At 38.4% G+C, this 15,206-nt stretch overlaps 1 protein-coding gene across 1 annotated transcript in view; it reads left to right on the top strand.

Moving 5' to 3' along the window:
- TRPM1 (transient receptor potential cation channel subfamily M member 1) overlaps window positions 1-15,206 on the top strand; it is an 87,831-nt gene that overhangs the window by 62,090 nt on the left and 10,535 nt on the right. Inside the window, exons 23-26 of the mRNA XM_046007799.1 lie at window positions 998-1,018; window positions 1,820-1,964; window positions 3,486-3,688; window positions 4,331-4,463. Coding sequence (XP_045863755.1) covers window positions 998-1,018; window positions 1,820-1,964; window positions 3,486-3,688; window positions 4,331-4,463 — 502 coding nt within the window. The remainder of the gene's footprint in view (window positions 1-997; window positions 1,019-1,819; window positions 1,965-3,485; window positions 3,689-4,330; window positions 4,464-15,206) is intronic.

Here is a 15,206-nt window from a genome sequence, read left to right as displayed (position 1 = left end):
CATGGTGTCTCTTGTGTCATAGGAAGTGAAGCTCCAATGTTCTTATACCCATTTCACCTGACCAGTTAATGTCCATGGATGAATGAGGCTCTTCACACCTGTTTTTGTGTCCAGAGCCATACTTTCATTTGTATGTTGTGCTCTGTCACCAAGATACAGATAGAACAGCACATCTGCTATTTCCAGTATTCTGCTTCTGGGGATAGATGTTCTTGAACATCCTCTTCTTGTATGAAATGCAGGATTCTCAGTATATCTCCTGCCGCTGGTTTAGACTGATAACTAGTTCACCCAATGCCATCTACCTAGCTTTTATAACGTGATTCCGAATACATCATTACCACCTGTATATCTCAAAGTCAATTGTTGAATGTGTTTGTACGTTGGTAACCTGAAACATAAAAATCTAACTTGCTTTCCAAAGAATAATTGCTTCAGTAAATGTATGATCCAGACATAAATTGTGGTATTTTTATTTTTTATTATTAAATTGGGTAAAGAGAAGATAAAGAGACAAACGAGGCTATTTTCAGTAACATTATTAAATGTTAGGTTTTGATTCTTGATCTGATTATTGCATAATAATTTTTCACTTATTTGTGCTTATGAGGTTTTTGAATTGGGCTATGGAGAATGCCTGATTGGTTAACCAGTTGGTTAAAATGATCATCTGCCAGTAGCCTCATATCTTTTTCACAGTATTTTTAACTAGTTAGCTTTTTATTGCTATGACATATGGTAAAATCAATATTAATGAAATATATATGTATTTTCTAGAATTAATAATGTATACAGTTTCGTCTAAATAGACCACTGCTTCCAAGTGTGAATCTGTAATTCCCAAACTTGAGTACTTTGCATTTTGTGACAACCAAAACCATTCTTGTCTTGTTAATTATTTGTTTTCCTTTTTTCTCAACTGTCATCTTATTTTCTTTCCTCCCTTCCTGTCACACCTAAAAAACTCCCAAAATCCTGCTTTCCAATCGCTATATAGTCTACGCCATGGAAATTAATCGTAAGTTTACACAGAATTGATGACTTCACTCCATGAAGTGTGTGTATTAATCAGTCTCTCCCTTAGCTAATTAGTGACAGCTTTACACTGGTTTTAAATACCTCTCTTATTTTCTGGTGTCAGAAACAAGTTCTTTTCTGGTGTCAGAAAACAAAAGAGGTTTAAACTGTAAATAAGTAAAAAGTAGGTAGACTATAAATTCATGGAAGTTACTTCACTGATCCCTGCGGGGATCATTCTATTTTTTAGTTTAGGACATAGGTCCTATAGAATCAAAGTGGCATTTTGAATGAACTGAGAGAAAGAAAAGATGATTTTCCAAAAATGACACCAGAAACATTGATTAATAGATTTGAGGGTAGAGGGCATCCTTACCTCCTTCCTCATAACAAAATTATTGCTGAAGTTCATGTACAAGTGAAACCAAAGAGACAACATGAGGTGATGTTAAATAATCAGATTATCCATTATCCATCAGAAATTAGCTTTCTAATGGACAACAGTACAGAAAAAAATAAAGATAGATTAATCTGCTTAGAAATTATATTTCTAATGTGTATGAAAAACACAAATACAGAAATGGGAAAACGTTTACAAATACGTCAAGAATGACTATCACAGAGTGCAGAAATGAGTTTTTTTTCTTTGTATGAGTTAATATTTTTCATGTGGAATATTATTGCTTTATGAAATCAGGGAAAAATCATCTTAAAAAAGAAACAGATTGTGTAATGGCATATGTAAGTTATTTATTCTATTCATTTTATGTAAAAAGTACAAGAAGACAAACTTTTGTTTCAGCTCCCTGTGGTGACAACCAGTATGATGAGGAAGGCAAGCGGCTCCCTCCTTGTATCCCGGGTGCCTGGCTCACACCGGCCATCATGGCGTGTTACCTACTGGTGGCCAACATCCTACTGGTGAACTTACTTATTGCAGTTTTCAAGTATGTATCAAGGCTGATGACTGGTTGCCCATTATTTATTGCATTACAGATTTCCAGTTTAATCTTGGAACACTCATGTGGCCATGGATTTACACAGAATTTCAGTGGGAATTTTAAATATGCAGAGTTTTTGCAATCTCTTTCATTCAAACTTAATCAGCCTTCATGTATTCGTGAATCAAAAGTTGATACTTAGGGGTGCCTGGGTGGCTCAGTGGGTTAAAGCCTCTGCCTTCAGCTCAGGTCATGATCCCAGGGTCCTGGGATCGAGCCCCACATCCGGCTCTCTGCTCAGCAGGGAGCCTGCTTCCCTCCTCTCTCTCTCTGCCTGCCTTTCTGTCTCCTTGTGAGTGCTCTCTGTCAAATAAATAAATAAAATCTTTAAAAAAAAAGTTGATACTTAAATACATTAAAAAATTTTTTTGGTTGTTCAATTTTTTTTTGAAGTATAATTAACATACCATGTTGTATCAGTTTCAGGTATGGAGTACAATGATTCAATAATTCTGTACATTACTCAGTGCTCAACAGGCTGTGATTAGTGTACTGTTAATCCCCTTTAATCCATTTCACCCATCCCTCCGGCAACCACCAGTTTGTTCCTGTGTTTAAGAGTCTGGTTTGGTTTTTTTTTTTCTTTCTTTCATCTCTTTTTCCCTTGTTTGTTTTGTTTCTTATATTCCACATACGAATGAAATCATATGATATTTGTCTTTGTCTTAAATACGTTTAAACTTAACCTTGGTTAGTATTTCAACACTTAAACATGTATTTTAATCTGATGAAAATATTTCCTTAGATGAAAGTCTCCTGGAATAGGGAAGATTTGATCAAGGCATGCCTTTAATTCATTATCACAGGCACAGAAAGCAATGTCAACTTCATAAGCTGTGACAATTATTGTGATATAATATAAAATATTTTCCTAATTATTAACAGAATGGAAGATAAAATGGCCTAGGAAAGAGATGGCTTAAATTATGAAATCAAGTGTCTTGTAAAACTTGCCCATTTTGGCATGATGTGTCAAGCATGTGACCATGCTTAATAAATGATTTTTTAAAAATTCTAGCTTCTAAGATGAAAATATATGGGAAAAATACTTCACAGAAATATAAAATCTTAGAGCTAACCGGGGCTTTGGAAAGAATCTGGCTCAAACTCTTATTCAAGTGTATTTCAGGTTTAAATACTTCAAAATGCTTAGCTAAATAGCTCCTACCTTTAAAAATATGAAATAATATTTTCCTGATCATATGAATCAGTAGACTGTAGTATGGTGTCTCAAGAGAGCAATAGGTAGCCATTTTAATATACTTAATCCTTAATTATGTATATAAGTAAAATGTCCTTGAGTGTAGATCATCCACAATGATAGGATAAACCAAAAGGGTAATTCAGGAGTCAGTACTAAAGAGCACTAAAAGGCCCTTTCACTGTTTTCATTTTGATGTGAGTGACCGATTGCCCTGGGAAATCAAAATGAAAAGCAAAATAACTAAACCTTTATTCTTTTTAAAGCAATACTTTCTTTGAAGTTAAGTCCATATCCAACCAGGTGTGGAAATTCCAGCGATATCAGCTGATCATGACATTTCATGACCGGCCAGTCCTACCCCCACCAATGATCATTTTAAGCCACATCTACATAATCATCATGCGTCTCAGTGGCCGCTGTAGGAAGAAAAGAGAAGGGGACCAAGACGAACAGGATCGTGGACTGAGTACGTACAGGACTCTTTCATTTCTATCCTGCGTGAATTTCAAGAGGGTTCTAACTGGGCACCCTCACAGAAATCTCACCTAACTACTCAAATTGTGTGAAAATGTAACACCCGAGTCCAACTGCTGTTCTTTGCAGAACGCTTCTCATTTTATGTTGATTTTATTCCAGTTCTGTTAGTTTGTGAGTAATTTGTGTTACTGAAAGCTTGCTCATGAAGAGATTGGAAATTGAGAGAGCTCTTGAGAATGACTCGTCTGTATAAATTCAATGCTCCTTTAAGAATGTTTCCACCTGTTGCATCTCAAAAGGATAGGAAAATACTGCTGTCCACCTGATTCCATCCACAAGACAGATGCAACAGTTTCTCCAGTAACAGTACTTGGCTTCACTTTGCAAATAGCTGTAATAGTGGTGTTTTGTGTTAAAAAGTGAGCCATTCTGCTCCAGTGGGAAGATGATTGCTGCATTCTGCAACCTGTTTGAGTAATAAACAATTGGAGTAGTGGGAGAACTGCCTACAGGTGACGCGCAAAGAAGGTTAATTCCGGTTGGGTTGTGAAATTCACAATGGCACAACTCAATTGATTCTTCATGGAGGGGGCTCATTTCTCACGTGGCAAACCCTTCTCCCTTTACGCAGAGCTGTTTCTCAGCGACGAGGAGCTGAAGAGGCTGCATGAGTTCGAGGAGCAGTGTGTCCAGGAGCACTTCCAGGAGAAGGAGGACGAGCAGCAGTCGTCCAGCGACGAGCGCATCCGCGTCACTTGTGAGAGGTGAGCCCAGCTCGGGGCCGGAGCCCAGCGTGGGGCTGGGGCCCAGCCGCGGACCGAGGGTGTGTGGGCCACTCCGCCCCATTCTAAGAGAGATGCCGATGTTCATATAAATGTTCCCTCCAAGTTCTCCTGTTTGTTCACACTTTGTGTTCTTTACCTGTTTTCTCCCAAAATAGTGGGAAAATATCTCGCGTGAAATGGTGATTGTAAATTGTATATAGAAGTGAATGAAGGGGTGTATTGCAAATATCCCAGACCCCAACAAAAGCAAACCCAAAGCCCCTGACAGTTCTTGCCCAGCCCCAGAGTAGAAGATTTTACTGCAGGACCCTGCACCAATGAAGAAAAAAATCAGCTGCTGGGCTGTGTAAAGGCTAGGGAAGCGGTCTTTTGCATTGTGGTTGCCTTTGTCAAGGATGGTATTCTCCTAGGGACTGACCTGCTCATCCCACCTTAATGTTCTTGTTGCTCCTTTTACTGAAAGTGGAATGAATGAATGAACATATGTGTAAGCCAATCTATGTATGAGTGAGTGAATGAAGGCAGGTGAGGGAGAACCAGAAAGGGCGACATTTTCCAACCTGTTCATTATTGCTCCTCCTGCAGCTGAGAATGAGGAACCAGCAAAGGGTAGACAGGAACAATAAAACCACACTATCTATATTTTTTAATCATATAATTTTTAAGAAACTATCACTTAATAAAAGAAATGTAGGCTATTATTATTACTAAGACTGTGATAAGTGATAAAACATTGTTCCAAAGAGTTTAACCAACAATGCAGGTAGAAGGATGACACCTACGGAAATTCTAGCTTATCATTCTGTCTTTCAGTACTCAGAATTAAAGTTTCTTAGTACAACTACATGTATATATTGATAAACATAAAGACATTCACAAGAATGTTTCGGCAGACCATCCAGTCAAGGGCCTCAACCACTACAACAGAACTTGTAATACCCTTGAAGTCTCCCTGCTGTACACATTCCAGCCAGTGACTCTGCCACTGCCCACAGGCTCCAGGTCTCTGGCCCATCTCCCCTCCTAGCCCTAGTCACCTTGTAATCCAGTCTACCAAATGCAAGGATAATCTGCACCAACTTTTGGCCTTAATAAGGCACATTTTCAAAACTGCTAAGCTTTCAAGATACAAAAATTATTACTTCCGGAGAAAGATAAGTTACTCCCATCTTAATAGCCTAAAATCTCAACTTTTTAGTTACACATTAACTTGGATTTCATCACAGCCAGGAATTTACAATGGAAATTGTGTTTTGTTTCACTCTGCTTCTGCCCCATCCCCCTTCCCCCAGCATTGTTTGGATTTTTACCATTCTTGGAGCAAGCCTCCAAGAATGTGGTTATCAGGTCACTACCAAACTGCATTTTCCTCCTGGGGCTTCATGCACACGTAATAGGAATGAAAGTGCGCTGGGCAGTAAAAACATCTACTTCCCGTTTCTCTTGGCTGAGATCTCCAGGAGTGATCGGAGTACATTCCTGCCCCTCTGGTTCCCTTGTTGACCCTTTCTAGGCTGAATCACAGGTGAATATCAGAAACAAATGGAGGAGGTGGTTTGGGGAGAAGGTACTTTTTCTTCGCTCTTAACCTCAGGACAGCTGAAGTCCTAAGGTGGAAGAATAGAAACAAAATTAGTTATTTTTACCTAAATTTGACACCTGAGATAATTTTTTAAATCAAATTTTTGAGTACTCATATATTTCTGCCATTTTAAAAAATCTACTTTATATGTTGGCTGTTTTCATTTTCCACATCACCATTTGCCATTTGATGATTCTCCTTATCATCCCTGGCACCATTCTATCTGCAGGGTCTGGTTAGGAGTAAGCCTCCTAACCTCCTAAGATGCACTTGGCATCAGTCCCTGCTGTTGGCTGGTACCTTTCAAAACCTGAGCCAGCAATTTGCATGACTCAGTCTAACAAACATGTTCACACAGGGAGTTTACATGCTTGTGCTCCTCCTTGCAGGGTGTTTTGAGAGCTTATGTGCAGGAACCAAATTCATGGCTTTCCCTTAGTGTTTAGAGAGTAATATATGAAGTTCTAACAATTTCACCCAACTTCACCATTTTGTGAGATCTAACATTTAGTCTCTAAATCAGAGATTTACATTATGATCCAGTTTTTAGTTAATACAACCCTGAAGCAGAGTATTTAGCCCAAAGCCCCATGCAGCATATCCACTTAGCTGACTTAGGGCAATGCACTCATGGTTTTCCTCCCAAATTTGGACATCCTCTTGCATGCTCTGGGCTCTGAGAGGGGCGCCACTAGCCATCTCGTTTGACACTGTCAGATCATAAAATTCTGCTTTCTTCCCCCCTGAATGAATCATGCCCCCCCCCCACATACATGCACACACTTCTTTCCTTCTCTACCACCAGCATGCTAGTACAAGCTACCATCATTTTTCACCAGAATTCCTGTGGTTGCTTGGACAGCATCTGAGCTCTGAGAGCATCTGAGCTCTCCATAATCATTTCCACTCTTTCAATTCATTGTGCACTCACTAGACTCGAATCTGGTTGCATTGCTCCCCAACAGGTCTCTTTAAAAGTCTTTCAGGGGCTCCCATTGCTCCCGGCTCCAGTATCACCCTGGACTGTCCTCCCTTCATGCTTGGTACACCAGTCTTGTCAGCCGTCTTTCATTTCCTCAAAGTCACCACTCCCTTCTTGCCATAGAGGTTTTTGCACATGTCGTAACCTCTGTCTACTCATCCTTTGGATCTCTGCTCAAATGTCAGTTCCTTCTGGAAAACTTCCCTGACCACCTCACACCGTAGACTAGGTCAAGAAGCCTACACATCTCCACATAGCAAGACCTTGAGTTTTTGAGTGAATGGGTGACTAAAAAGTTCATGTCCTGACTTGAATGTAAATTTCCATCCTATCCTCAATGACTATCAAATAGGATATCAACGATGCTCCCTCTGGGTTTGCAACTTTGATTTTGTTATTGGCAACCAGGAAGAGTTTCAATATACAAATGATTCTGCTACCCATAACTGTCAGGAAGAATCTTTAATATCAGCAACACCAAAACAACTGGTGGTGTTGAAGGGTGTTGTTTCTTTGCTTGAAAGTTTAATATCAGGTAACCTAGAAGGCTGGTGGAAGAACATTTTACAAATACATCTGCCAGCACAACCAAATTAGAATTTGTCAACCTTGATATTAATCACACCAGGCTAATACCTAGTAACATGTATCTTTATCAATCACAACTTGAAGACCATCTCTGTGTCTCTTGAAAATCCAGGGTTGAGCACATCATTCCTTTTGCAGTTTGGCATCCCTCAGTTCACAGGTTCAAGAGCAATTGAGTTGAAAAGAATCTTTTCTAAAAAAATTTTGTCCAAGTTTCAACTTCCTTTTCTTGAACAATGAGAATTATGCGATCCAGTGTGTTTTCCTTTTTTCCATGGCATCAAGGAAGCTAAGCACCAACTTAATATTTAATTAAAACAGGTATATTATTATAGATTTTTTGAATACATGGTGTACATTGCCTCCTTATTACCTCTTCTTCATTCATATCTTCCACTTAAATGAGCTTTCATTTTGATGTATGATATTTTCAAGTATGCAGGCTATAATTCATAAATCATACATTTTAAATGCTGTTGGTCTTATACTTAAGCATCTATAGGTCTTAGACTAGCCAAACCTATAATAGAAGGTTCGGATTCCCCCCAAAACCTCTGGGTCAACTGGTTTCTTATCATATTTGTGGAACTGGGTTAAGGTGTTGGGTTTCCTCTAGGTTTGATTAGGAACGAAGAGATTCATGGTCTTGAGATCTTATTTGGCATCCTTTTCCCAAGTAATCAAGTAGAGATGGTGGTAACAGAGATCATAACAAGAAAGACAAGAAGGAGAGAAATGAGATAGTCAGTAGAAAGAGAGATGAGCCTCAGAAAGGAGGTGGGTAATTCCTCTGATGTAGAAATTAATAGGAGTCAAAGTTGCTTGGATTATGGGGAAGGGGTGGGATTAAATGTGGGAGTTTTAATGTGTCTAGTAAATGACAATCTTGTTCCTTACCTGACCTTTGAGAGCCAATTCAAGGACAGAGGCAGACATCAGGCAGATAGAGATAAAAATAGTATTGGCTTTACTAGTAATAAAGGTGCTAGAGGATGTGGTTCAGTTGTTGCCAAATTCACAGAATTAGCCAGAATTAGCCATAGCCACTCAGTCACAGGCATCTGCAGACCTCTGTTCTCACAGGCAGAATCAGCTTTCCCCACAAAGCTTACCATATGAACAAAACAAAGTGAGAACCCATGCTCTCTGTAGGCAGCTGGCTCTCAAAGAGAGAGAAAAAAGCAAGCTGGTGTCATGGTCCCCAAATTCCAACCAGAAAATCAGTCCTCCTCAAGAATAAATAAAGGACTGGAGAGAGGCCAAGAGTTTTACACTAACAGAAAGTCCAGACACATAGGAAGGAATGATAGGAATGGGGAAAGAGTACCCCTAGCAATATTACAGACTTAAAGCCTCTACGGAGGATTTGAGTTCACCTTTAGGGGAAATATGATAGGAAAGGAGTTAGCCAAGAGATTGCTCGGCAGGAATATTTAGGATGTAATGAAATTAGCTAATATGACTTTGTATTGGGCCAAGTCAAGGTGACTCCTATGACCTTCATCAGTGACTCTCTACAGCCCAAGGGCAAGAATGCAGTTAGTGAATGAAGCATGGGGCATAGCAAAAGGGAGGCTGAAAGGGACCTGTGATCCCAAAACCAATCAACGGGGATACCACAATGATGTTAGTGTTTGCAAATGGTAGCATAAACATTTTACACTGCCTCAAGACACCAGCTGTGTCTTTCCCCTGCCCAGCTGTGGAGTCCTAGTGGCAATAGAGGAAGGAGTAGAGTTGGCACTGTTACCTGAAAGTAAGAGGAAGAGAACCTAGGATATTATTAAGAGTTTCAGTGAGTGGCTGACCTGAGTCTTGCCTGAACAGAAAGTGGAATATAGCCAGAAAAGTCCACTGATTTAGATGACTTGAATTCTAGAAACCAAGGAGATCTGAAGTATGGCCATGTTGGTATATATAATGATGTGGCCTAGAGTTAAGATCCTAGAGATCTTAATATTCTTTTAGTAAATCTTCAGTATTTTGTTTATTAAAAACAATGAGAAAGCCAAAAGATTTAAGACTTAAGTCTTGTTCTTCATTTAGTCTTTCACATATAAAAACTCTGTAAGCAAGCACAACCAGGTTCCGTCTTGAGTGTTCTCACTGTAATTACTAAACTTAAAAGGCAGCCTCATACAAAGATGGAAATTAAAATAGCTGGATATAAAATTTGGACTGGATTAAACAAGTTTATGATCTGTAGACCTGGAATAAAATTACAGGGTAAGAATAGTCTTAGAACTCAATATAGAATACCATGGGACCTTGAAACATGGGTTTCTTCAAGTATAAACTGGATCTGGTTGTTCCACTAACATTGTTTTTAGGTTAACATTGAGCTCTATCATTAAGGAAATGTTCCCATATAATTTATATAATTATATATTATATATTATATATATATTATATATTATATATAATTATATATTATATATTTATATAATTTATAAGATGCCTTACAGGTGAAGAGTACTGATTGCACATGAAAAGATGATGGCACATAAAACAGGTTTTGGTAACTACCATGCTACAAAACTCCAAATATCTAAGTTCTGTCCTTAGGAAATACACGAGAGACTCTTACCATGAGAACATGAATTCTGACCTTATATTTAATAGATAAGAGTTTATGAAACTCCAATAAAGTTATGCCATCTATCAGTATTCTCTTGGAAGTTACTACAAAGTGCCACACATTTATATATTGTTGTGCCTAGTAGTTGAATGAAATGGAAAACTTTATTTACAATGCCTTAAAAACAACAACAACAACAACAAAAAGCTGTGTTATCATTAAGCTACTTTCAAGTTTAGTAGTACAACGTCCAAAACCAAATATCCTAAATAATAGATATATGAAGATAACGATGAAAGCATCTGGAGATTTGCAATCACACCTACTTCACATGGTCATGTTATTGTACACTTGCATAGCATTCATACCTCACAGAGTGCTTTCATTTACACAATTTCACTTAATTGTGTAACACACAACACAACACAACACTATCATGCTACCACTGTTGTTGTTGCTGCCTTTGCTGATGTTGTTTGTTGTCACTGGTGGAGATGCCAGAGCACTCCATCCCTAACATGAATATGGCCACATCTCAAAGAGAATACTGAAGTTAACAAAATGTTGATCCTCCATAGCCCTTCTTTTTTCTTGAAAACAAAGTCCTGATATGCAATGTCAGTTGCTAATTTGGTACTCTTATCTCTAACTTTCTGAATTTACAAAACAAGTAGAATATATATGGGCCAGATTAGGAGACTATGAGGGCATTGGGATGTGGCCTTTTAACAGAAAACCCTGTAGACCAATCCGTACTAATCTCTGAGTCAAACAGGTGAGGGGGACAAATGCTACTATTATTAACTAAGACTGATAAAACAAGATGGGGTCTGGGCTCCCAGGGATTTCAGTAGGAGATACACATTAAGTAGTAAAAGACGGGGCAAATATTGTTGTAAGTCAAGAGCAGCTTAAATTCCATTCAAGGACAGGAGAATGATCACGTTGGTCCCAGCCAGTTTGTAGATGTCACTTGGTTCTGGTTTCCTCTGATACAAAAGCCTAGACCTCACAAATTGTTCTTCTGGCCTGCCCACTGAAACTCAGAAGTTTGGTAGTTACAAAAATGGCCTTCTGGCTCTTCTCAATAATATTCTAAATGGGAGAATTTTTACTGTGAAGTAAATGCTACCACAGTGTGTGAAATAAAAACCTAGAGAAGCACATGTGATGGGCTGAGCACTGGGTGTTATATGCAACTGATGAATTATTGAACAATATATCAAAAGCTAATGATGTACTACTGTACATTAGCTAATTGAATTTAAATTAAAAAATACCTAGAGAAGCTACTTATGGGATCTATATGTAAATACAAACACAGAAATAATTATGAGAAGCCATGAATTCAAACTGGCAAAAATAGGTAGACCTGGTGAGAAATCATCAGCATTTCAGTCTAAGAAAATGCATTTGATTTTAAAATACTTAATAGCCAAAGAAATACTTAACATTCAAAGAAATACTTAACATCCAAAGAAATACTTAACATCCAAAGAAATAGTCCTTTTGAGCCAAATACTGTCATACTAGAGTAATAGTTACAAGTGACTTGACCAAGTGATTTGAAATACTCAAAGACAAATATTGACCTCTTTTATAAAATGAATATGATTTTGAAAAATAATAAACAATGCAGTCATATTAATCTAATTAAATAATAGTAGAAGCCAGGGCAATAACACAATTTTATACACAATGGCTGGGATACCTGGCATCACCAAGGCAGCTTTCATTCATCTGGTTCTACAAACATCAGAGGTAGCAAGTTCTAGAACAAGTTTTTTCAAACTGAGGTCACCAAATGCCCTGGCATTTGGGGTTCTCAAGTTCTAGGAGAATTTTATTTTCCATTTTGGTGATGATGGAATGCTTGTAAAGCAAATTGGAGGATGAAGATCAAGATGAAACAGAAAGGGAGGAAGGGGGACACATTCTGAAAAGTCTTGAGTGTATATAAGGACCAGAAATATTTTTTAAAGATTTTATTTATTTATCTGAGACAGAGAAAGAGCACAAGCAGTGGGGAGGGAGAGGAAGAAGCAGACTCCCTGCTGAGCAAGGAGCCTGATGTGGGGCTCAATCCCAGGACCCTGAGGTCATGAACTGAGCCAAAGGCAGATGCTTAACTGGCTGAGCCACCTAGGTGCCCCAATAAACAGTAATCTTTATAGAAGGAAGTTAAGAGCTTCTATGGAATTGGAAGAGAAAACATGAAGCTGCATTTATGTGGCACTTTACATAATACTGAGGTAGTGCAACTGTTTCTATCATAGAAACATTATCAATGGATATTACAAGGTTTGCTTTACTTTTAAAGATTAGGTATTTATCTATTTATTTGAGAGAGAGACAGGGACAGAGAAAGAGCATGAATGGGGAGAGGGGCAGAGGAAAAGGGAGAAGCAAACATCCCTGCCCAGCAGGTAGCCCAATGTGGGGCTTGATCCCAGGACCCTTAGATCATGACCTGAGCCAAAGGCAGATGCTTAACTGACTGAGTCACCCAGGCAACCATAAGGTTTCATTTTAACATACCCTTGGTACCCATCATTGCAATAAAATTTGGCTTTTGATCTTAAATGTTATGAGAAGCTGCTACTGTGTTTAATTTAGAAGTAGCATGATTGAGTACCTGTATTATTGTTTTGGATTAGAGTGAGTAGCCATTGGAGGCAAAGAGGTTATTCCTAACAACTAACACTTTTTTTCCTTATTAGCCTGGAGTATAGCATGAGGTTGTATCTCCTTAAATATTAAGGAAAATTATTGAGACTTCATCCTGTTTATTCCAAAAGTGTCTTCTTTCCCTTCCTATTGTTCCCCTGACTGAGTCAGTTGTAGCAGATCCAGTGCTCTAGCAAAGTCCCTAACTATTTTATCAAAAACCAAAAAGGTGGAGCCAATTTTTGTTGTTTTTTTTTTTTTCTCTCTATCCTCCTGCCACTTGGCCCTGGAAGTTGTGGAAGTGCAGGCAGAGTGGATTAATTAAAGCCCCAGATTTCTGATTAGATGTTGAAAAGAGAGAGCTCCAGGGTACTGGAAATACCAAGCAGATTTTAGAGAGGGAGGAGATTGGGAAAGTAACACTATGAGGTTGCTTATGAACTTTAGAGCTCACCCCCAAACTGTATTTGTATGTGTATGTGTGTGCATGCGTGTGTGAGTGTGTGTGTGGTTCTGCTCCTTTAGCATACTTAAAGCACTGAGGGAGACAAAGTGAACAAAAAATAATTGAGTAAGAAACTCTTGGACTCCATCCCTCCATAAAACTGGCAAAACTTTCAGAATCAATTTTTTTAGAAAGATGGAAATGAACCAATGGCTTGCAACCATTTGTGGAGTGCTTATTCAAGAAACATAGCTGAATCTTTTTTGTTTTTAATGAGATTTGTGGCATTTCAATTTACGTAGTCCCATCCCCCACTCCTCAATTCAGTGGCAACCATGAAAACAATAGCCTGAATTCCTGGTACCAGTGGAAGCAAAAAGGACCCCATCCACAAAGAATTGTAATTATCTGTTTTGGCCGATCTGGTGATTCCCTGAAAGTCTGGTTCAAAGGCTTATCTTAATTTCGCCTGGCTTGGAACTAGCCAAGGGTTAAAAGTGCTAGCCAGAGGTGGAGATGGAGTGAGGGCATTTTTCAAAAACATTTACAGGCAAATGTTTTAGTCCGTACTCCCTGAGGTAAAAAAATAACAGATTTGGGACAAACGAGACTAACCAAAAAGCTTCAGAGAAAAGGCTGGGAAATGAGATGTCCATAGGGCTTTGAAAAGCTCTGACATATTCCTGGGAATCTAAAAGGCCTTGTGCATGCATATGGCTGTGCAAATGCTCAGAAAATACCTGATGAGGCAGAAAGCTTCCAATTCTAGCTTACCTAAAGTCTCTGTGCAAACGGGAAGTGAAGACTAAGACAAAGATGCAAACTCTGGTTGAGTGTTGAAGACTTGTACAGAGTCCCTCAGCAAAGTCTAGGAGAATTTTTTGTTCCAGCAATATAAAGAAATCTCTGTTCAATCATCAGCTGACCACTGAGCTAAAAGAACAGGATTTCAGTGACCACACACAACAAAGAATACAGGCTCTACAGGATCACTTTAGAAAAATCACTAAATAAGCAACAACTACTACAAAATGAAGCAACAATAATAAACTCTGGGGAGGAAAGAGAATCTGACTTCAAGAATTGCTGTGCTGTATTACTCAAAATGCCCAGTTTTAAATAAAAAGTCAGGAAAAGAAACAAGACAGTATGGTCCACACCTAGGGAAAAGGCACTCAAAGAAACTGGCCCTAAGAAGTTCCAGATGTTGAACTTTCTGACAAAAACTTTAAATCAGTTACTGTTAACACATTCACAGAGCTAAAGAAATCCATCACTAAAGATTTATAGGGAGGAATGAGAATGATGTCTCACCTTATGGAGAATATAAATAAAGAGATAGGAAATATATTTTTAAAAAGAAAGAAGTAGAAGAAGAAGAAGAGGAAGAGGAAGAAGTATAAAGGAGGAGGAGGAAAAAGAGCAGGAGAGAAGGAGGAGAAGGAGGAAAAAGACATTCTGGAATTGTAACATATAGGAACTAAAATGAAAATTTTACTATACAGTCTCAAAATCAGATTTAAGCAGGCAGAAGAATCAGTGAACTTGAAGATAAGTCAACTGATATTATCCAGTCTAAGAAAGAGAAATATAAAAGAATGAACAGAGTCTCAGAGAACTGTGGAACACTGTCAGCATGACAGCATACACATAATGGGAGTGCCAGAAGGAGACAAAAGACAAAGTGGCAGAAAATATCTGAAAAAATGAAGGCCCCAAATTTCCCAAATTTGAGGAAAATATTAATCTACACATACAAGAAGTTCAATGAATTCCAAGTAAAATAAACTCAAAGGCATCCACACTTATTCAAATCATAGTCAAAGTGTCCTAAGCCAAAGGAAAAAAATCTTGAAAGCAGCAAGAAAGAAGGAACTCAT

This window comes from Meles meles, chromosome 6 (genome assembly GCF_922984935.1).
Source record: "Meles meles chromosome 6, mMelMel3.1 paternal haplotype, whole genome shotgun sequence".
Taxonomy (NCBI): domain Eukaryota; kingdom Metazoa; phylum Chordata; class Mammalia; order Carnivora; family Mustelidae; genus Meles; species Meles meles.
The sequence above is the reverse complement of the archived record's forward strand: the minus strand, read 5'-3'. Positions and strand labels throughout refer to the sequence as shown.